Raw genomic sequence first — 24,282 nt, 5'->3', positions numbered from 1 at the left:
TCAATGCTTCTAAATATAATCTCTTTTAGGAAATTTAACTTTTTATTTGAAAATTTTAGAATAGAATTATATTGATCCTGAAAGTCTTAAAATCTGTAAAATGTATATAAATTGTAATAATCTAGTTGTTAAAATAGTTCAGTGCTTTTAGTTACATATTATAGTTATTGCACAGCCCTCTTAGATATATACTATCAAGTCCATAAATTATATCCAATGTATAATAAAATTCCTAATAGTTAAGAATCTTATGTTAAATTAGACATAAATAACTAAATTATAACAAACTAAGTTTTTATCTTTGTTTTTTCATGTAAAATCTAGTAGGTTACCTCTATCTAAAACAACCAAAATTTTTGCTAGGTTTTAATTCTTCACTAGAATTTTAAGTGAACAATAAAGATGAATAGCTAGTTAATTAAGGAATTTGAATTTTCATTAAAAATTTGAAACTGTTGCTAAACTAATTATTCTACCTACCTAAAATATAACATTCAAGGCTACATAAAACTTGAAAAGTCTATAAACTTATTTTCTTATGCATTTAGCATTTCTACTTCTGTACATTACCTGCAGATACAGCAATATTAGCTTTTTCGGAGGCTGTAGAATGGCTCTCTTTCACATGATCTTCCTGAGGCAGAACCTGGCTCCGGAAGGAGTCTAGAGATTTTGTAGAGCTGTTCTTTGGTGTGTCACAAGTGGGTTCTCTTTGATGAAGCTCCAAATGACATGGTCTTTCTTGAGACTTTAAATCACTATCCAACAACTTTCCATGTTGCTGAAAGTCATTATCCATGTTGCTTCCACTGTTTACTTTTTTCTCTTCTGAAAAAAGCTGCCTGTCTCCTTTGGACAGGACATCTATTGTGTTCTTTTTGTCAATGGCTGAAGCATTCTGTTTATCTTTTTTTGATAAGTCAATGCAACTAAGATTCAAAAGAGTATTCTCTTTATACACACAATTGCCTTTATCTTGTTTACGCTTTAAGACATTATCACTTTCTTGTGGGAATCTGGAATAGTGGGTCCTTCCTTGATGTTCATGAGAAACACCAACAAAAACATCAGAAGGTGAAAGGCAATCTAGAGAGGGCTGAAAGGGTGTATGGACTTCCCCTTCATCCGATCCCAATTCTTCACATTCATCTACTGAAAGTAAAACTGACCTTTTAAACTTTTTAGTTGAAGAAAACTCACGGCTTTCATTTTCGGTTCCATCTTCAAAAGCCAAGTTAATTATTCCCTGAAACTGCTGAGGAGTTGGGTGACATATAGAAAAGTTTTCTGCGACATTTTCAGCCTCAGATCTTTCGTCTTCTGTTTCATCCGCAGAGGAAGAAACCTGATCTATTTCCTGAGCAAACTGGACACTTCCTCGTGGAGTAGTTTCTTTTTCCCTAGGGTGGATCATTGTAGATCGAGACCAAATTTCCGGCCTTTTCCTCGGAATCTCATCATCACTTGTTGAGTTAATCTGGAAAAGATCATTACTGCTTTGCTTTTTCATTTTTACTTCAATCCTTAAATTACTATCATATATTTTCAGTTCTTCGGGAGTACTAGTATCACTGCTACTTCTTCCAAGAAAATCATGGCACAACATAGTACCACATTTAGAAATACCTCTGTCATTTGACCCTTCATCGTCCTGAGAACCTCCAGCATCATAGTCTTCAGACCGTGGCTTTATGTCATCAGAGGAGGTGGTAGCACTGCCAGTGTCGGACTCAGGGCTCTCTCTCTGATGCATCGCACCAGCACTCAAATTCCAGTGACCCATGAAAGGAGCTTCTGGAATTTCATGGTTCTCTGGAGTTTCTGATGTGTCCATATTTTTAGGAGAAATTTTTTCTGATGGTTGTTCTGAAAAACATTTGGAGGAAATGTCTGAGTCTGCTGTAGCATATTTATCTTCCTTCGTGGCAGAGTTGTTAGACAACTGAGTAGGAATTGTTGGTTCTTGGACATGAATTTTAGATTCTCTGTCATCTTGAACAGAGTTTAAGGTACCATTTGTCCTTTCAGGAACACAAGGCAAAACATCTTTCACACATTTCAAGCTTGCATCTTTTCTCCCTACTTGTTTCTCTCTATCTGATATTAAAAGGATTTGCTCTGTGTTTGTTGAGTTGAAATCATGCGTTGGATTCGAGTTTAAGGAGTTTTCGTTTGGGTTTGAAACTATGGATTTCATAACAGTGGTGCTATATGATTTTAAATCTGCACTACTACTCTCATCAGAATGACAATATATTTTAGTTGCACTGCAATGGTTTGCATCTTTGTGACTGAGAAGTTTTGTTTCACTTTTATCAGAACAAACCTGTTTTGGTTTTGGTTCATGCTTTACTGACTTATCCCGCTTTGCAGCACTTTGGCATTCTGATGCCAACTCGTCCCTCTCTTGGTTGCTCACTGGTATTTGTGGGTCAGGTCTGCACAACGGCAGGCGTGTTTCTGTGCCGCTGGTTTCAGCTGTGAGGTTAATTAGAGGTTTAAGAGGCTTCTGTTCGGAAACACTGTCCTTGTTGTTATTATCATGGACACCATGAAGTACATTTTTTTGGACAACAGATGTTTCACTCTTTAAAAGTTTTTGAGAAGAAGTCTGAGTTTTCATCATGACCTGTCCAGGATGCATTTTTTGTTTTGGATCTTTACTATGTAAAGTTTCACTTTTCTTTGACTGATTTAGGATTTTAGGCACTGATACCACTTTTGTATTAACCTTTGGCAAAGGTGCGTGTCCTTGTTTGATGATTTTTCTCTTAAGTATTTGTTTATCTGTGGTTGTACCGTGGTCCAACTTTGTCACATTTTCATCAGACTGCCTTGAAGAGACTGATGATCTCACTGAATTTGGTGATTCTCCCTGGGATCCTAAGAAAAGAAAGTTCAAAATATAATATACTCTCCAATTTTGAGTGAAATTCAATGTTTTTAAATTACTTTAAAAATAAATAAAAGGTAACATATCTATGATCAATTATAGTACACACAATTATTAGTATTTAATAATTAGTAATAATGATTAAAATTGCATCTTTTCTCCTCAAGTAAAGAGCCCTAATCCTTATGCCAAAATTGGATTTGCATAAATATATGATGGTGGAAATACATGATTTTCTAAGCCAGGTAGGGTGGCGTATGCTTGTAATCCCAGGACTTGAGAGGCTGAGTCAGGAGGTTCGGGCCAGTCTCAGCTACTTAGTGAGGCCCTCTGTAACTTAATGAAACCCTGTTTCAAAATAAAGAATAAAAAAAAAAATAGGGCAAACTGATTTTCTTATACCAAAAGAACAAAGGACTTCCCTTAGATGATTTGGGGGTAGAGGGGCAGACTGTTCTACACAGCTGAAAGGGAAAAGCAAGCTAAACAAAAAAAAAAAAAGAAAATTATTGAAACTGTTCCTTTTCTTTCTTCAAACATGTATAAAACCATTTTACTTATTTTTATTTTTAAAATGTATTCATTCGTTGGTACTGAGAATTGAGCATAGGGGCATTCTACCTCGGAACTATACCTCCAGTCCTATTTTCAGTTTTTATTTATTTTTACATTTCTTTATTTTTCATTTTGAAACAGAGTAAATTATGGAGCCTGGCTTTAAACTTATGATCCTTTAAACTTGTGAGCCTCCCAAGTACTGGGATTACAAGTGTGTGCCACCACAACTGGCTTAAAACCTTACTCTTTTTTTTTTTTTTTTTTTTTTTTTTTTTTGCGGTACTGGGGATAGAACCCAGGGGCATTCTACTTCTGAGCTATACCCCAGCCCTATTTTCTATTTTTTATTTTGAAACAGAGTCTCACTGAGTGGTAAAGGACCTCATTAGGTAGCAGAGGCTCTCGGTCAGCCTGGATCTTTTTGTCTCAGTCTCCTAAATGCTGGGATTACAAGGGTGTGCCACCACGCCTGGCTCCATTTTACTTTTTATAACCAGATCATTAGTATTGCAGTTCATTAGTTAACTTAGATCTTCAGGGGAAATCAGAATTGTTGACTAGGGGGAATGAGGAATTTTGAGAATCAATTTGTTTATACTGTTTAAAGTAGTGAAAGGCATTTGAACTGGCCAAATAAAAAATTATCAAATACTTTACTTATTATTATTCTTTTTGGGGGGTAGTACTGGGGTTCCTGGAAACCCTTCTACCTCTGGGCTACACTCCCAAACCTATTTTATATTATTTTTATTTGGAAACAGGGTCTCTTAAGCCATCGCAGCTGGCTTCGAACCTGCACGATCCTCCTGTCTCTGCCTCCCAAGTGCGGGGATTACAAGCGTGTGCTACCCCGCCTGGATCAAATATTTTATTTGAGGTGCTAGGCATAGAACTCAGAATCTTGTGCATGCTAGGCAAGTGCTTTGCCACTGAGACATACTTTCAGCCCTATTAAATATTTTTAAATATTTAATTTTTAGCTATTATTAGGATATGAATAATCTTCTATGCCTTATTTTATTTGTTTTGGTGGTACTGGAGTTCCTGGAAACCCTTCTACCTCCGGGCTACACTCCCAGACCTATTTTTTAATTTTTATTTTGAAACAGGGTCTCTTAAGCCAGCGAGGCTGGTTTCGAACCTGCGCAATCCTCCTGTCTCTGCGCGGGATTACTTGGCGTGCGCCACCACACCCGGCTCTATGCCTTATTTTAAAATTGACTTTCAGTATTACCTTCCTAATATAAATCAAAATTTTTTTTAGAATTTTATGAACTCTTTCACATATGTGAATGTTCAGTGCATAAGAAAAAGTAATTTAAAAATTGGTTATGTAGCCAAGCATGGTGGTATATGCTTCTAATCCTAGTACTTGGGCGGCTGAGACAGGAGGATTATAGGTTCAAAGCTAGTCTTGGCAACTGAGCGACGCTCTCAGCAACCTGGTGAGACTGTTTCCAAATAAGAAATAAAATTGGGTTGGGGGTATAGCTTGGCGTTAGAATGCCTCTGGGTTCAATCCCCAGCACATACACACAAAGAATTTACTTATGTTAGCCAGGCATGGTTGCACACTTGTAATTCCAGTATTTAAGAGCCCACAACAGGAGGACCATAGATTTGTGGCCAGCCTCAGCTACTTACTGAGACCCTCTACAGCTTAGTGAGACCCTGTTTCAGAAATAAAGAATAAAAAAATAGGCCTGAGAATGTAGTTTAGAGGTAGAATGCACCTGGGTTCAATCTCCTGTACACCCCCCCCCACCCCATGCACACAAAAAGCTGGGCGTTGTGGTGCACACATGTAATCCTAGCATTTGGGAAGCTGAAACAACCAAATGGTTTGAGGACAGCCTGAGCTACTTAGTGAGGTCTTTTGCAACTCAGTGAGACCCTGTTTCAAAATAAAGAATAAAAAATAGGGCAGGGGATGTAGTCAGGGGTCAAATGCCCTTGGGTTCCATCCCCAGACCCGCAAAAAAAAAAAAAAAAAAAAAAAAAAAAAAAAAAAAAAAACATATATATATATATATATATATATATATATATATATATGTTAGTTATGTTAGCCAGGCATGGTGGCACACACTTGTAATCCCAGCACTTGGGAGGCTGAGACTGGAGGATCGCAGGTTCAAGGTCAGCCTCAGCTACTGAAAGAGGCACTCTTCAACTGTTTGAGGTCAGCCTCAGCTACTTAGTGAGACACTGCAACTTTGTGAGACCCTACTTCAAAATGAAGAATAAAAATAGGATAAAGATAGGGCTGGGGGTATAGATCAGAGGTAGAATGCCCCTGAGTTCAACTCCCAGTACAAAAAAAAAAATGAGTTATGTTAGAAAATTATGTGGTCTAAGCAGTATTCTTCTTTCTTAAAATATTGAAAAATGATGGTGAAATACAACAGGCACAGTGCAGATTCTGAAGGGAAAATTCCTCTTCCGTAAATATTAAGGCTATCTAAACTGTACCATTATTTTAAGAGCTTGTTGGTGCTGGCTTTACAGATGGAATTGCTATAGTCAACAATGAAAAGGTCAAGAAACATAGGCATACTCGATAAAGGGACAAAAAATGTGGATAAACTAGTGACTCCCTTAATTATTTCTTCCACAAAGAACAATAAAAACCAAATCCAACCCCCCTAAACACAATACTTGTTTAAAAAGTAAAAGTATAGACTCTCTATCACGTGAAATAAATATAAAATAAGTGAAATCATTTGCAAATTATTGCTATAAAAGTTCCAAACTGGAGTTCCACTTATCAAATTTACACAAGGAATACTACTCCTGGTACCCAGAACGACCTGAGCTTTACCTTGAGCTTTAGCAGGAGTAGATGAGGCACTCTTTGATCTCTGCTGAGCCACAGCACATCCACTGCCATTTCCTCTTTTCTTCAAAACGGCCTGTGGTACTGGATCATTACATCCTTTGCCACCGACCTTCTTCAGGACACTAAGAAAAATGATTTGCACTCAGTATTACAATGAGATTCCAAAATATGAGCTTTTAAAAGACTCATGTATGAAATATACTTTTCCCAAGAAATAAAAATAGATCTCTTCCGAAAACTGAAAAACCATATGCTTCTAAGTATTTAAGTTTAAAAATATAGGCCAACTCTGATAAAGAAATGTATAATCACATGCCATAAGTATAAAGTAAGATACTTTCCTAATATTTTGCATCAATAATTTTGCATAAATATTTTATAATATTTTATATTTTGGCTTTTTAATAAATAGGAAATCATTAAAATATTATTGTATTTACATTAAGAGTTTTAGCAAGAGAAAAACTACTCTAACAATATTTAGCTGGAAGTTCTTATATAATTAACTTTCAGGGAAAGTTAGTATATAGGTAAAACACTGAGTGAAGATCTACCTGTTATTGATATTCGTGTCTTGTTCATGAATGCTTTTTTTATTGGAAGTTCCATTGGTGACTCTTGAAACAGGTCGAGATTTTACTGCTATAAATTACAAAACAGTCAGTCATAAAATAGAATATATTAATATGTAATAATTTGGTGTAAATTTACTGCTTAAACAAAATTGTTAAATTGGGAAGGAATAAATTTTCTCTCAGTTTGCAAGAAAACATAAATATACATATTTGAAATTTTAAAGTAAACAAAAGCACCTAGGGATCATTCTAAGAACTTTAACTGTCAGGAGCTCTTAAAAGTTAAAGTTTAAGCCACGCGTGGTGGCACATGCTTGTAATCCCAGTGCTTGGGAGGCTGAGACTCCTTGGTGAGGCACTCTGCAATTTAGTGAGACCCTGTTTCCAAATAAAATATAAAATAGGTATGGGAGATTACCCCGAAGGTAGAAAGCCCTTGGGTTCCATATCAAATACCACCAAAAAGAAAAAAAAATTAGAGTTTATCCAGGCGTGGTCACATATGCCTTTAATAATACCAGTATTTGGGAAGATGCAAGAGGAGGATTGAAGGTTTGAAGCCAGTGTTACTTAGCAACTTAGTGAGGTCCTCCACAACTGAGTGAGACAAACTAAAAAATAAAACAGGGCTGTGGGTCTAGCCTAGAGGTAAAATGCCCCTGGGTTCAATTCCCAGTACCACTTAAAAAAAAATTTAGAGTTTTGCAGTGACTCATACCCATAATCCTAGCACTTGGGAGGCTGGGAATGAGGATCACAGGTTCAAGGCCATTGCATGGTAACTTAGGAAGACTCCATTTCAAAATTAAATATAAAAAGGTCTGGAAGTCAGCATGGTGGTACATGCATATAATTCTAGTACTTGGGAGGCTGAGACAGGAGGAAAGCAGGTTCATGGCTAGCCTCAGCTACTTAGTGAGGCCCCTGCAACTTACTGAGACCCTGTTTCAAAATAAAGAATAAAAAGTAGGGCTGGGGGTGTAGCTGGGAGGTAGAATGCCCCTGGGTTCAAATCTCAGTGTCACAATAAGATAATATAGAGTTTTGGAATAGCCCAGTGATAGAGCCCTTGCTTAGCAAGTGCAGGCCCTATGTTGGATTCCCAGCCCCTAGCCTTCCAAAAAACGTTTAAAAAAATTAGAGTGCTAAACTTACCTAGAGTGGAAGTTTTAACACCCTCCACACTGTTTTTCCGAATCTGTCCTGGAGCATCACAAAGTGATAGCTTCTGCTCAGAAGACTTTTCCTCTCCTACGGATCCATTTTCTTTGGGTTCACCCAGACATCCAGTGGAAGTCAGTAACTCCATACTCGAACTTGCAGACCGGCTGGTGGGTCCCGAAATGCCGAGGCATGGAGAATCCTTCCGGGTCACTTTTTTCAAAGGCTTTGCTTTGGCTTGCACATTTAGGTTTCCAGTGAGTACCTTGGGTCTGGCCCCTGCAATCTGCCCTTCATGATTTCTTACTCCCTTTCCACTTACTGAATTTTTATGCCCGCTTGCTGTTGCTGGCCTTTCCACAACTTTAGGTGACATGTTTTCCAATTTTGCATTATCACTGTTTTCAGTTTGGGGCTTTATTATAGTTTTGGGTTTTTCAGAAATATTTTTCCCTCCACTTTTCAATTCTTTTGTAATCTTGGATGTTGTTTTTGTACTATCTTTTTCCTTTAAATCATCGTGCTTCAATGTTTTATTTATACTATTTCTATTAGTATTTGATGAATGTCCTGATGCTCCTAATCCATCAGATTTCATCTTTTGATTAGTAGAGAGATAACTCCAACACTTTTTCTTGTTATTTTCCCTCCAAGACTTGTTTTTTATAACATCAGAGCCAGAAACTTGTCTCCTTTGCTACAAAAAAAGAAATAAAAAAGCTTTATAACTTCACTGGAGCCTTTGCTATACAATGCTTTATGTTTCAATAAGCCAGTTTTTCAAAGGAAAAAGTTAGTAAAGCTCAAATTATGATGTAAGGTCATTAAAAACTTATGCCAGGCGTGGTGGCGCACGCTTATAATCCCCACGCTTGGGAGGCAGAGGCAGGAGGATCACGCAGGTTCAAAGCCAGCCGTGCGCGCTGGCTTAGGAGACCCTGTTTCCAAATAAAAATGTAAAAATAGGTCTTGGAGTGTAGCCCAGAGGTAGAAGGGCTTCCAGGAACCCCAGTACCACCAAAAACAAAAACAAAAACAAAAACAAACAAACAAAAAACCCAACTTATATTGTCTTTGATCATTTAAAAATCATTGTATGTCTGATCATATTAACCAAATCTGAAATATACAGCATGAAATGTTTATTTAAAAAGTATTCCATTATATATTTGTAAAGTTTGATATAAATTAATATCTAAAGGTTCAGGATGTCTTGAATAAATAACTACATCCAAGATTTCTTGAGAAATCTCAGGTTTCATGCTTTATAAGCTTTTTTCCTAATCATTTCACTTAATCCTTACAACAATCTTGTAAAATAGCTCCTGTAGTTACTTTTCTTACAGGAAATTGGAGGTTAAACAGGGAAGGAACTGAGCCGAGGTCACATGCTGGTAAGGCACAGAACTGGGACTAGAGCTCATGACTTACTGCCTCAAGAGAGGCTTCTGCATAGTGTACTCTGATGGACATTATTAAAGATTTTCACTAAAAATTTTCTCTTAAACCCTATCTCCAATACCAGAATTTTATCATTAAATATTTAATCCTCTTTGGTAAGTATACTTTTTGGAGGAAGTATGAAAAATCATCCAAAAATAGCTTAAATAGATAAAATGAGGAAAATAGAAAGGCAAGAAAGATAAACACAACTACTTTATTATTTTTCTTAAACTCAATCTTGATAAAAAAGGAACAAAAAGTTAAAGTTGGTAGAAATTTTTAAATAAAATTTTAAGATGATAGTGTCTTACTGTAAATATGCAGATGTTAATTTTTTTCCATTGCAAACCTATATTAGACTGCACAGGTATGAGGTAAAGCCTGTGTTATCTTTACCCTTCATAGCACCCTTTGGGACTATGCCCATAATAATCAAGAAAATATTGATGATTATTGTTAAGACTAAGCATATATTGATATGAAGTCTAACTATTTCTAATTATAAAAAGTTCCTAATTATATTAAAAATTTCCCCTATGATAGATGGGTGTGATGGTGCAGGATAGTAATCCTAGTACTTGGGAGGCTGAGACAGGAGGATCACAGGTTCACAGCCAGCCTCAGCTACTGCGAGAGGCCCTCCACAACTTAGTGAGATCCTGTTTCAAAATAAAGAAAAAAAATAGGGCTCGGGGTATAACTCATAGGTAGAATGCCCCTGGGTTCAAATCTAGTTAAAAAAAAATTCCTATGATAAACTGGGCATAGTGGCACACACTTGTAATCTCAGGTTAACTTGGGAGGCTGAGACAGGAAGATCGCAGATTTGAGGACAGCCTCATCAACTTATTGAGACTCAAGTAGCCTAATTAAAACCCTGTTATAAACCAAAAAATATAAAGGGCTGGGGATGTAGTACAGAGGTAGAATTCCCCTGGGTTCAATCCCGAGTACCATGCATATACACATATACATACAAAAAAAAATTGCCCAAGATAATATCTTTATGTGTGTCTGTACTTACAAGTATGTGTATACAGTCATATGTAAAAAATGAATAAAGTGAAAGTGAATAAAGAAATAATTAACTTAGTTAAATTTTGGGAAAAGAATGGTATGCTGATAAAGGAACTACTAAATCCTCATCCTGGCTTTGCTTCCAATGGACCTAGGGTATTTAAGAAATTATTAACAACTCTGAGCTGGGTGTGGTGGCACAAGCTTGTAATCCCAGTATTTGGGAGGCTGAGACAGGAGGATTGCAGGTTTTCAGTCAGCCTCCGCTACTTAGTGAGGCCTTCTGCAACTTAGTAAAACCCTATTTAAAAATAAAGAATAAAAAAATAGGGCTGGGGATGTAGCTTGGCGGTAGAATGCCTCTGGGTTCAATCCCCAGTGCTGCCAAAAGAAAAATTATTAACTCTGGGCCCAAGATTATGCATGTATATAGAGAATATTCCTCTTCAGAGTTGTGTTCTAGGATGCTAACATACTTTCAAATAGGCTTGTTCCTGTGTGTGTGTGTGTGTGTGTGTGTGTGTGTGTGTGTGTGTGTCTGAGCTACACTCCCAGCCATTACTTATCTATTTATTATTGGTAATGGGGATTGAATCCAGGGGCACTCTACCTCTGAGCTACACCTCTAGCCCTTTTTATTTTGAAATAGGTTGCTGAGTGTCATGCTAAGTTGCTGAGGCTAGCCTTGAACCTGTGATCTCCTGTCTCAGCCTCCCAAGTACTGGGATTATAGGTATATATCACCAAACCCAGCTTTTTTTTTTTTTTTTTTTTTTTTTTTTTTTGGTGGTACTGGGGTTCCTGGAAACCTTTCTACCTCTGGGCTACACTCCCAGACCTATTTTTATACTTTATTTGGAAATGGGGTCTCTTAAACCAGTGCGGCTGGCTTCGAACCTTCGCCATCCTCCTGTCTCCGGCTCCCAAGCGCGGGGATTACAAGTGTGCGCCACCACGCCCGGCAAACCCAGCTTTTCTTCTTCTTTCTCTTTCTCAGATATGAAGGGAGAGAGTGAGGAAGAGGAAGAGAGAGACTCCCAAGCACTAGGATTACAAGCATGCGCTATCATGCCTGGCTCAAAAGTAGTTTTAAGTTGCCATTTCTTAGACTATGTTGTGGGGAATTGTACAATATGCTTTAAAGGAGCTGAGGGGGAGTCCAGTGGTGTCTCATAGCTTAACAAATGGAAATTTGAGGTGAAACAAAATTAAAAAATGTTCTTTACTGTAGTGTTTCTTAGCACTTTTAAAGCATAATTTTCATCAGTCTCTAGAAGAAGCCATGTTACATAGTAATTCTTAAACTTAGTTGATGCTATATGCTCTTAGGTAGAACATCTGACTGAGGTAGCATATTGCAAAACACTTTAGAAAACCGTTCTAGATTTACTGGTTAAAAAAAATAGCATTTCAGTTTCTTACCTAAGATATTTAGAGCTTCATGCACCCCTGCCGTAAGTCATGAGAACTAAGTAACTCAGTTACAGCTTGGACTGTACTAGTTTCTATCAACTGGATGACAAGGAAGAAAATAAAATTCCTACTTCACTCTGCAAGGGCAATATGCTCTTTGCATTCCAAACTGGAACTCTCAATGTATGTTTTCATATTATCAATGTAATGCACAGAGTAAGTTAGTATAATTCTGTACGTCAAATATATTATTGAGCCAGGTGTGGTGGTGCGCACTTGTAATCCCAGTACTTGGGAAGCTTAGCAGGAGGATCGCGGGTTTGTGGCTAGCCTCAGCTACTTAGTGAGGCTCTCTACAACTTCATGAGACCCTGTTTCAAAATAAAGAACAAGAAATTGGGAGTATATCTTGGAAGTAGAATGACCCTGGGTTAAACACACACACACACACACACACACACACACACACACACACACACACGTGCACACACACGCACACACACACCCAAAAAATCAAATATATTATTGATTACATGTAAGTTAGCTTGGAGCACTAACCATTATTCATAACATCTAAGTAGGGGACAAAAAAATGCATTTCAGGTTATAATGAACACATCAAGCACTGTGCCTGTGTGTGTATAGTAAAAAAACACATTACATAAAATTTATCATCTTAACATTTAAAAGTGTACAGTATTGTTACCTATATGTACTTTTTATAACAGATCTCTGGACTTTTTCATGTTGCAAAACTAAAACTATGCCCACTGAACAATAAGTCCTCTTTTCTATATCCCACACTCCCAGTCCCTGTCAATCACCATTCTAATTTTGTTTTTAAGAATTTGACTACTTTGGTACTTTATATAATACACACAGTAATTTTTAAAGTTAAATGCAACTGTGCTCTAGGAACTAACTGCTTTCTTCACATCAAAAAATTATATGAGCCAGGCATGGTGGCACAAGCCTATAATTCCAGTACTTGGGAGGCTGAGACAGGAAGATAGCAGATTTGAGGACAGCCTCAGCAAGTAGTGAGATTCTCATCAACCTAGTGAGACTGCTTCAAACAAGAAATAAAATTGGGCTGGGGGTGTAACTTGAAGGTAGAATGGCTCTGGGTTCATTTGCCAATACAAAAAAAAAAAAAAAAATTAAGCCAGGCATGGTGGTGCATGCCTGCAATCACAGCACTTGGGAAGCTGAGACAGGAGGATCCTAGGTTCAAGGACAGTCTCAGCAACTTAGCAAGACTCTAATCAACCTAGTGAGATCCTGTTTCAAACTAAATAAAAGGTCTGGAAATATAGCTTATAGGTAGAATGCTCCTGGATTCAATCTCCAGCCCCATGTCCCCACACAAATTATATGAGTTAGAGGCTGAGACAGGAGGATCAAAGGTTCAAGGCCAGCGTGCAGTCACTTAGTGAGACACTGTTTCAAAATAAAAAACAAAATAGGGTTGGGGGTATAGTTCAGTGTTTGAATGTCCCTGATATCACACATGAAAAAAAAAAAACTATGTGAATTAAAATACTAGCACAGAGAAAACTGGAACAATTAAAACTTCTTTTGTAAGAAGGAGGTTAATTAGAAAAATAGACATTGAATTAGGCCTAGAATTCTAAACAATTCCTAATATACTGAAATGGCTCCAATATGTTACTTGCCAAAAGGTTTTCAAGGAAATGAAAAAGGCAAATACTTCTAATGCCAGCTAGATATAAAATATTCACATCGCTTAAAAACATATTCAATGTTCACTTGACTTTAAAATTATTTCCACTAAAATGGCTTTAATGAACAGATTTTTAAAAATCATTCTGAAATGTAAAATAAAATTTAAATTATTTGGTATCTTTTTTCACTTGGACCGATAACGTTTAGAAAGTTTACCTGAGAGCTACTGAATATAGGCTTTTTGCCAAGTCTTCGATCGTCACCTTTGTCAAATGCAGCTGTAGAAAGAAACAGCAATTTATTTTTACAGGAAGCAGTGTTATTACTATACAAGTACAGGAAAAATAGAATGCTAGCAGAAAAAACATTCTATTTTAATGGAAATAACAAAAGAGTGCAGCTAATCTAGCATACAAAAACAATTCTCCCTATTATATTTTAGAAACTTTAAAAAAATCTTATTTTCGTGAGATTTTGTTATTTTGTTTTTCTCTGGTCCATAAGATTTTGTTTTCAATATTAATAAATATGAAAAGTGCAATTTCCCAGAGAAGATTCATATATTTTCTAAAACCCAGAATTTTCTCAAGTTATTAATTTTTAGGTAACTCATTTAATTTTCCAAATTTCAAAAAATTATAATTATGGCAAATGTGATATTTTATATACAATTATATGAGAAAACATTTATCCTAATATTCTGATTTTTCAGGTATATCTTGAGGAAAGAAGAAAAAATAAGGTTCTTTTGAAAATAAAACAAGAAATAATCCTCTAAATTATGCCTTTTTTTAGAATAATTCATTTTATAAATTAGGTTTATGTGGGAATTATTGGGAAACTCATGTTTATGGGTCAAAAAAAGAACTTGAATGACAGCAAGAAAATATATAGGAATATGGTATGAGGACTATCAATATAGTTTAGCTAATGTCTTTTTTCTGAAGGTTATGGGGCTTCAAGGTATATTTTATAAATATATATAATTTCCAAAACTGACTTGATTTTTATTAAATCAGCTAATAAAAATGTATTAAGTTATTAACTTTACCATGCATCTTTTACAATCTCTATTCTATAGGATATGTGGTTTAAGACAAAGAGATCTTAGATAGCAATGTAAAGACTGATTTGCAGTAAGCAAATGACTCTGCACAACAATATACAGAAAGAATTTAATAAAAATTTTCTCCAAAAGGTCAGTAGCTCAAATAGAAATAGAAGGAATGCACTGTTGCAGCAAAAGCAATATAGAAACATTTTTTATCTGATTTTCCCAAATGCAGTAATTATGTTATAAATTGGGATTCGTTATAATTCAAAATATTTAAAGTTTAAGATTATTATATGGATGCAATGTAACAGCATCAATGAAAAGTTCTTTTTCATAATTAGTTGCATTACCAATGACATTTTGTTTAGACATATGGTAAGTATCTTAAGCGTAAGCGTATTTACATGTATTTTTAAAATTAGTGCTTTGGAGAAGTAAAGAACATTATTTGAAGTTCAAGTTAACTATGAAGTCATCTAAAATGGAGAAAAACAAAGTTTTCTACCAACGAACAGAGTAGAAGGACATCTACTCAGGGAATGCTGATCCTGTTTTGTTTCTTGACACTGTTTAGATGTTACAGTAAACTGCCATCTGAATACCAGCACAGAAACAGTTACAAGGAAAACAATGTCAATTTCTAAAGATCTTCTCATGATTTTGTTATTTAAAAAAAGAAATTTCTTTGAGAAGTGCTCTTCAGATCACATCTAGCTACACTATCGTGTTACAAGACTGAGCAGGTCACATTCTGACTCTCTACTAAAGAATTTAATATACCTATGCATTATCAACAATATATTTTTTCACACATGGCTTTATGTTTTAGGGTACAAAAATCTATGTTTCACAAAATGTAGTCCGTTAGCTTAAAATGTTTTTAAAAGTATACTTGCCGAATATGCCAGTATTTTTTCTAAGGCACTGGCTTTAACCCAAAAATAGTCACGAAGCCATTTTTAGTTCCACACCCTTAAATTTTTATTTTTTGAAACAAACATGTATTATGAGCACTATACATCTTTTGTTTAATGCTAATGTTTCAAACCATGCCTATTAAACATCAGAGATCACCGTGTGGCTCCTGAGGGACTCTCCGCAGTAGCACACACCACATCACTGAGCCAATCAATTGTGAAATAAAGCCATCGAATCTAGGCAAAACCACAAGAAAGGGTGTCTTGCAAAAAAAGATGGGAAGCTTTATGGCAAAATATATTTTAAGAGAGAATTGTGTTTGGTAAACTGTACTACGTGCATTATATTCTCTTATACTTCTAACCTCTTCACAAGAATGCTTTTAAGCAAATTTGGCCAGAATACTGTCACTAATATACACGATTAAAAATTGATGTGCATATGTAAAGAAAGGAGTTTCATTTTCTAAGAATAGCAAAGAAGCACGATCTATTAAAGCTGCCTAACATATTATCACTAGTTTTAGTTAGCACCCATTTACCCAACAGAAGCACACGAATGCTGATCTAACTATTTATCACACTCTCCTCAAAATATCTGCTGTCACAAAGATCATTACATAAGAATAAAAAAAATGCCAAGGCTAAAATACCTGCTTGGATTTTCTGTTGATCATCTGTGCTCATCAGCTTCCAGCTTTCTGTGTGACGAACAGCATAGAAAGACTGAACCAGGAAGACCCACAGCTTATCACGCAGAGCCTGGATCTTGCACGTAAAACCCTGTGTTCCAGCAACAAATCAGCAGCTGGTGAGAGCCACATTGTCATAGCAACCAGTCATTATTCCTTTCCGAATCTACTTACTCCTAAGCTAGATCAATGATGTCATCACTTAGGTTTTTCAGATCGTTGGGTACATGTTATTTATGACGGCTTACTCATTAACAGAATTTTATAAGGATGCAATGCTAAATCTTATCCTTTCAACCAAGCATTATTTTAAAACACCAGTGTTTATATAAATACTTTCCACAGCCTTTTCGAATCAACTGTGACATTACAAGGTCAAATACTCTATGCAATAATAATAAATATGATGACATTTTCATCATTCTTGTAGAATAAAAATGCCAATAATTTGCAATTAGCATATTAATTACCATTGATTAACTGCATTTAAAATACTTAATATTTAAAATTTGCTTTTCTAGTCAATCTAATTTTAAAATATATGTTTGCGAAGAGAAAGAAATAATTTAGAATAAATTATAAGCCAGAAATGGTGGTGCATGTCTGTACTTTAAGATCACAGCTCTGCAGCCAGTCTCAACAACTTAGTGAGACCCTCCTCAACTGAGTGAGACCCTATTTCAAACTAAAAAAATAAAATAGGGCTGGGGGCATAGCTCAGAGGTAGAATTCCCCTAGGTTCCATGCCCAGTACTGTAAAACAAACAATTCCCCCCAAATTATAAATAATAAAAGGTATCATTTTTTTTTCCTAAAGTTTACATTTTATATCTGAAAATGTAATTACCAGAGAGAAATACTAGAATTATACAGTGCCAAATAATATTTCTAAGTAGCAAAAACTAGGTTTAAAATTAATGAACTAAATGTCAAGTTCTAAACATCTATAAAAAGTCCATTTGGAGGTAAATGAGATTTAAAAATTTTGTATGGTGCCGGGCATGGTGGTGCACGCTCGTAATCCCCGCACTTGGGAGGCAGAGACAGGAGGATCGCACAGGTTCGAAGCCAGCCGCGCGCTGGCTTAGGAGACCCTGTTTCCAAATTTTAAAAAAATGTAAAAACAGGTCTGAGTGTGTAGCCCGGAGGTAGAAGGGCTTCCAGGAACCCCAGTACCACCAAAACAAACAAACAAACAAATTTGTATGGTGAAAAATTCCAAATATACACAAAAAGCAGAGATCATAATCAAACCCCAGCTTCAATGACCCATGCAACATTTAAAATTTACATGCAATTTAAAATCTTAAAATACTTCAAATACTATATTTTAATATATTTTATTGTATTCAGTACCATTTCCTTTGTACTTTCAGAGTTCAGTAATGTGTCCAGAGCCATAAGAAGAGAACAACTATTTTCAGTAGTAATATTTTCTTCAATTGCTTTAAAAATTTTGTCCAATAGATCAGCTGTGCTGCTCATTGCTTGTGACTACAAAACACAGAAATTGTTATTTAACAGAAATTCATGTGGCGTGTATAAAACATGAAAGTCTGGCATAACAGCAGAACAGTCATCCTAACTGGCTGTATGAAGCCAGCCAGACATCCTATTTGTTCTTTCCTTTTTCTCTGTTGAAAAAATCTGCATATGGGATGGGGATTTAGTTCAGTAGTAGAATGCTTGCCTAACAAGCTCCAGGCTCTAGGTTTGATTCCCAGTACCACAAAAGTAAAACAAAACAAAAATCTGCATATATACAGATACATATATACACATACACACTGTTTTAAGGGGCCAACATAGTCCTAATAAAAGAACCTAGAAATAAGCAATAAAAATTCTTTATTCACTGATTTTAGAGGAAGTAACTTCCCAGTAAGATAGGGAATTTTGCATGGGCCATAACGTATCACTGAACAAACAGTATTTTCATAACTCTGCTTTCTAAAATGTGGCTAGACTGACTGAGGGCTAGAGTTGGCCAGAGTTACAATGTGCTTTGCCAGAGGACACAAACCTATCCCTCTGCCTTCCTTATATTGCGAGCCAAAAATCCTGTCCATCACTGTTCTACATCTGACGCAAACATGCCATCTGCTGTGAAAGTTTGTTTAAATCATACTAATTTAATCAAAGACAACCTGCATTTAAAAACACTTTCACAATTAAAATTACAGCACAGAGATGGGACAAAATATAAGATATAATTTTAGAAATAGTACCTGTAAGAGGAGAGTGAAATTCTCACTCTGAATGATCTTGGAGAAGTTTTTTACAATAAATGTAATACACTCTTCTTGGAGCTGAGAGGCCATAGTCAGTGCTGCTTCTGTCCACTTTACTCTGGGTAAACTGTTGATTAGCCTGTCACTTTCCATCAGAAGAAAAGCAGCATTCTTATCATTCTTAGAATTTTAAAAATATTGGGAAGAAAAGTTAGGTGTTTTTACTGCTCAAGAAGTAACTTTCTAAGTGAATCAAATACTTTTGTTAGAAATCTTATTTCTGCAAGAAGATTCCAGATAGCTAATGTCTTTACCATTAGTTTTACTTATAATATTGATTCACTTCAGAATTACCCAAAAAGGCTGTGATCTGAGAACTATTTACTTCTTTAAAAGCAAGATAAATGCCGGGTGTGGTGGCACACGCTTGTAATCCCAGCACTTGGGAGGTGGAGACAGGAGGATTGCACTGGTTCGGAGCCAGCCTCGCTGGCTTAAGAGACCCTGTTTCCACATAAAAAAGTTAAAAAATAGGTCTGGGAGTGTAGCCTGTGGGAGTGTATCCCGGAGGTAGAAGGGCTTCCAGGAACCCCAGTACCACCAAAAAAAAAAAAAAAAAAAAAGAAAGAAAGAAAGAAAAGCAAGATAAAGCCGGGCGTGGTGGCGCACGCTTGTAATCCCAGCATTCAGGAGGCTGAGACTGGAGGATCACACTTTGCAGACAGCCTCAGCTACTTAGTGAGGTCCTCTGCAACTCAGTGAGACCCTGTTTCAAAATAAATGATAAAAAATAGGGCAGGGAGTGTATCTTGGAGGTCAAGTGCCCCTGGGTTCCACCCCCAGACCGTTCATCAAGAGGTAGAGCCTATTTCCTCGCGTCTTGCATGTGGACTGGTGTGGGCCTGCTCCAGAGCACAGGCCTCAGGAGGCCTGAGAGGGAAGATCACAGGGAGCAGGAGGCTTAGCTCCAGAGAAGACACCAGCTGGACACAGCCACAGCGGTGGGCTCCTGCGAGGCCAGCAGAAGAGTCACTGTCAAACCACAAAACTATGAGAAAGAATAAGTTAGTTTTTAAACAATGTAGTTGTAAGGTGGTTTTGTTACACAGCAATAGATAACTGATAAATCTGGAAATGAGAGTCTAGAATTTCAACAGGGACCGTACCATGGTGACTTCGTACACCCACTGTATCACTTCCGATTCTGACTAAAGCACTACATCTTCCCTGGTCCCCACACCTACGTAAGTTTTCTTTTATATATGCCTCAGAGACCTTGTCTCTTTTCTTTAAGGTATTTGTAATTATTCAGGTATGAAGATCACTCTTTGGTTAATGTCTGTCTTCTTTACTATGCTTGCTACATGTTCAATGAGTATGAAACCATGCCTGTTTTTGCTCATCATTGTATCCCCAGGGCCTAGTACAGAACTGGGTCATAATAGATGCTCAAACATTCTTTGACCTCTTAGCATAATCAGAGACTGAGAGTCAATGTAAATTTTATTTTGTGTGTGTGGATCTGGGGATGGAACCCAGGGGCATTTAACCTCCGAGCTACACCCCCTGCCCTATATCTTATTCTTTATTTTGAAACTGGGTCTCACTGAATTGCAGAGGGCCTAAGTAGCTGAGGCTGTCCGCGAACCGTGATCCTCTGGTCTCAGCCTCCCTAATACTGAGGATTACAAGTGTGCACCCGGTGAATTTCTAAGATAACTTAAGTTTAATTCTTGAATATTTTAAAAATTTTAACCATTTGCCAGGCATGATGTCGCACAATTGTAATCCCATTACTTGGGAGGTTGAGACAAGAGCATTGCAGTTTCACGGCCAGCCTCTGCAACTTAGTGAGACCCTGTTTCAAACTAAAGAATGAAAAATAGGGCTGGGGGTATAGCTCAGAGGTAGAATGGCCAGAGTTAAATCCCCAGTGCCGTAAAAACAAACAAACATACATCCCATTTAGCAAGAATTCATTAAAAATACATTGTATGCATCCACTGCCTTACTGAAGGGGAAAAAAATCCTACTTTTCTATAATTCAAGTTTTCTTTTTTTAATGTAGCATTATCCTTCCCTCCCATGGTGACTTCTTGAGTAACTGCAGTTACCAAGAGTTTTAGGCAATAAGCCCAATTTGTTCTATGTAGGCATTGCTCTGTTAGTGGAGCCAAATGTAAGATATGCAAATAAATTTGGCAGATATCTGCAAAGCGCTTTCTATATACATAATGTTATGTGCTCAACAGTTATTTTTTTCCCTTTGTGCCAGAATTGTACTCAGGAGCTTTCTACCTCTGAGCTACACCCCTACCCTATTTTTATTTTGAAATAGGGTCTAAGTTGCAGAGGGCCTCACTAAGTGGCTGAGGCTAGCCATGAATCTGCAATCTGTCTCAGCCTCCCAGGTACTAAGAATACAAGTGTGCACCATTTCTAGCTAATTTTTTAAAAATTAAGTATGGTTCATAATTTAGTTTGGAATCTATTAGAAAACTAAAATATAGACACAGTTAAGTGACAATATAGATATATAATTTTTTCCATGTTGATCTAAATATATGCTAAACATTAAATGTTGGGATACCTCAAAGTTCAAAGAAAAAAAAAAAAGCAATACTAGCCAGGCGTGGTGGCGCACGCTTGTAATCCCTGCACTTGGGAGGCGGAGACAGGAGGATCATGCTGGTTCCGAGCCAGCCTCACTAGCTTAAGAGACCTTGTTTACAAATAAAAAAAATATATATATATATAAAAAAGTAGGTCTAGGAGTGTAGCCCAGAAGTAGAGGGGTTTCCAGGAACCCCAGTACCACACACACAAAAAAGCAATACTTCTAGACCAAATAAATATATTCATTCAATATTTAACAATCACATGGTCAAAATTTGAATTTGTATAAAGGGCACTACTAGGAAGTCTTTCTCTCCTTCCTATCTCCAAACCATCCATTTTCAAGCCAATATAATTTTTCTCTTTCCAGAGTGATCTTGTACATATGCAAACAATATATACAATTTCCAATTATTCAAATGGAGGTATTAATATGTACAGGAATCTGTATGCCGCCTTTTACACTTAGCATACTTTGCTTTTTTGGTCCTGGGGATTAAACCCAGGGGCATTCTACCTCTGTGCTACACCCCCAGCCTTATTTTTTATTTTGAAACAGGGTCTTTCTAAGCTTCTGAGGTTGGTTGTGAACCTGTCATCCTCCTGTCTTAACCTCCCAAATACTGGGATTACAGAGTGTGTCACTGTGCCCAGCTCATCAAAGAAGTTTTTTTGTTTGTGGCTTTTTTTGTGGTACTGGGGATTAAATCTATAGGCATTCTACTTCTGAGCTACACTCACAGCCCTACTTTATTGTTTATTTTGAAACAGGGTCTTGCTAGGTTGATGAGAGTCCCGCTACTTGCTGAGGCTGTCCTTGAACCTGTGATCCTCCTCTCAGTCTCCCAAATACTGGGATTACAGGTGTGTGCCACCATGCCTGACTCATCACCCCAAAGTCATTCATCTGTAAAGGTCAGAGTCTAATTATTCCAAATGTCTGCTAATGTGGACATTCTGAACTTCTTCCCATAAATCATGAATGTCCTTAATGGAATCTAGAACGATGAATATTTTCAGAAGATTTTCAATTGAATTTGCCCAGATCCATCAGAGGAATCATTATCTATGGCAACTATGTGCTTCTTAAAGAATAAGACTTGAAAGTCAAAATTATGCCTTGATCCACAGGCTGCAGAATGGATGTTGTGTTTGCATGTATAAAAACAATGTTAATCTCATTGTACATCTCCATAAACACTCTTAGGCGGGTGGGCACATAGTCAACGAGCAGTAATATTCTGAAAGGATTTTTTCCTTGAGCAGAAGTTTTCTACATTGGACTTTAAATATTCAGTAACAGCTTCGAGGTTTTCTTCTGCAGCTTCTTCCCCTCTCTCAGGTTTATAGAATTGAAGAGAGTTTGGGCCTTGATCCTGATGAAGCTTTGGCTGAGAGTATGTTGTGGCTGGTCTATCTTCTGTCTAGATGATGAAAACGGTTTCTGTATCAGCAATGAAGTGGTTTCACTTTCTTATCATTTGTGTATTTACTAGAGTAATATTTTTAATGTCCTTCATTCAGTATGGTTGTTTGGTAGAAGAGGCTGAGTTTTCAGACTAGCTTGGCTTCCAACATGCCTTCCTCACCAATCTTAATCATTTCTAGCTTCTGATTTAAAGTGAGAGACATGTGGCTCACTCTTTCACTTGAATTCTTGGAGGCCATTGTATGGTTACTAAGTGGCCTAATTTCAATATTGTTTCTTGGAGAACACAGCTGTCTGTGAAGAGGAGAGATCTGGGGTGCCAGTGGGCCCTTGGGGCAGATACAACACACATTATTAAGTATGCGGTCTTATACGGTCATGGTTTGTGGTACCCTGAAACAATGGCTTATTAAGCACAGATCACCTTAACAGATATAAGGGAAATTTTTGAAACATTAATACCTCCAATTTGCAGAAAAACAAAGAATCAACAAAACAGAGTAAACTGAAGTTGCAATAAAAAGAGGAATCCCTATATATGATTTAGCTGACAGAGAATTCAAAATAATATAAAGGTACTGACCAGGCCAGATGTAGTGGTGCTTGCCTTTAACCCTAGTACTTCGGAAACTGAAACAGGAGAATCACAGGTTTGAGGATAGCCTTAGCAACCTAAAGCCTCAACTCAGCAAGACCCTGTTTCAAAACAAAAAATAAAAAAGGTAAGGGGGTGTAGCTCGGAGGTAGAATGTGCTTGGGTTCAATCCATAGCACCACATACATCTCAAGGTCCTAAAAAAATAGGAACTAAATCTAAAGCCAGTAGAAGGCAGAAAATAATTAAAATCAGAGCAGAAATTGATGCAATAGAGAATAAAAATGCCAAAGATAAAAGAAAAAGTTGGTTATATAGAGAGAATAAACAAGACTAAAAAACTCTCAGCAAACCTAGGCAAAAGAGAGAGAAATTATGCAAATTAAATGAGAAACAAAAAGAAATATACCACCATAGTACCATAGAAATCCAGAAGACCATCAGGAATTATTTTCAAAATTAATATTCCAACAAATCATAAATCGAGAAAAAATTGACAAAGTCTTTGTCACATACAACCTACCTAAATTGAACCAAGGGGATATAGAAAACCTAATGAACCAATAATAAGCAATAAAATTGAAGCAGCAATAAAAAGCCTTCCAACAAAGAAAAGCCCAGGATCCAGTGGATTCCCAGATGAATTCTATAAGACCTTTAAGGAAGGACTAAGCTACAATGCCCCTCAAATTATTCCATGAAATAGAGATGGAATACTTCTAAACTCATTCTATGAAGTCAGTTATCACCTTGACATCAAGTCAAATAAAGTTACCTCAAAAAAAAGAAAATTATAAGCTAGGCGTGGTGGCACATACTTGTAATTCCAGTACTTGAGAGGCTGAGACAGAAGGATCCAGGTTCTCAGCCAGCCTCAGCTACTTAGTGAGGCCCTCTGCAATTTAATGAGGCCCTGTTTCAAAATTAAACAAAAAAAATAGGGCTGGGGGTGTAGCTCGGAGGTAAATGCCCCTGAGTTCAATCCCTAGTACCATACACACAAAAAAAGAAAAAGTAAAAGAAAGAAAACTATAGACCAATATCTTTAATGAATATAAGTGCAAAATTCTGTGTGTGTGTGTGTGTGTGTGTGTGTGTGTGTGTGTGTGTGTGTGTGTGTTACATGGGATTGAATTTAGGAACATTTTACCTCTGAGCTACAG

The 24,282-nt window shown here is 36.8% G+C and overlaps 1 protein-coding gene across 1 annotated transcript in view; it reads right to left on the bottom strand.

The window, feature by feature from the left end:
- BTBD8 (BTB domain containing 8) overlaps positions 1 to 24,282 on the bottom strand; it is a gene marked incomplete at both ends in the record, with an annotated part of 92,238 nt that overhangs the window by 1,159 nt on the left and 66,797 nt on the right. The window contains 8 exons of the mRNA XM_080693076.1: positions 571 to 2,883; positions 6,273 to 6,412; positions 6,845 to 6,932; positions 8,021 to 8,723; positions 13,802 to 13,863; positions 16,210 to 16,339; positions 17,605 to 17,742; positions 18,477 to 18,659. Of these exons, the coding sequence (XP_080549202.1) occupies positions 571 to 2,883; positions 6,273 to 6,412; positions 6,845 to 6,932; positions 8,021 to 8,723; positions 13,802 to 13,863; positions 16,210 to 16,339; positions 17,605 to 17,742; positions 18,477 to 18,659 (3,757 nt within the window). The remainder of the gene's footprint in view (positions 1 to 570; positions 2,884 to 6,272; positions 6,413 to 6,844; positions 6,933 to 8,020; positions 8,724 to 13,801; positions 13,864 to 16,209; positions 16,340 to 17,604; positions 17,743 to 18,476; positions 18,660 to 24,282) is intronic.

The sequence above is a fragment of the Muscardinus avellanarius genome, assembly GCF_963383645.1.
Source record: "Muscardinus avellanarius genome assembly, chromosome: 3".
Lineage (NCBI taxonomy): Eukaryota > Metazoa > Chordata > Mammalia > Rodentia > Gliridae > Muscardinus > Muscardinus avellanarius.
This window is presented reverse-complemented; position numbering and strand designations above follow the sequence as displayed.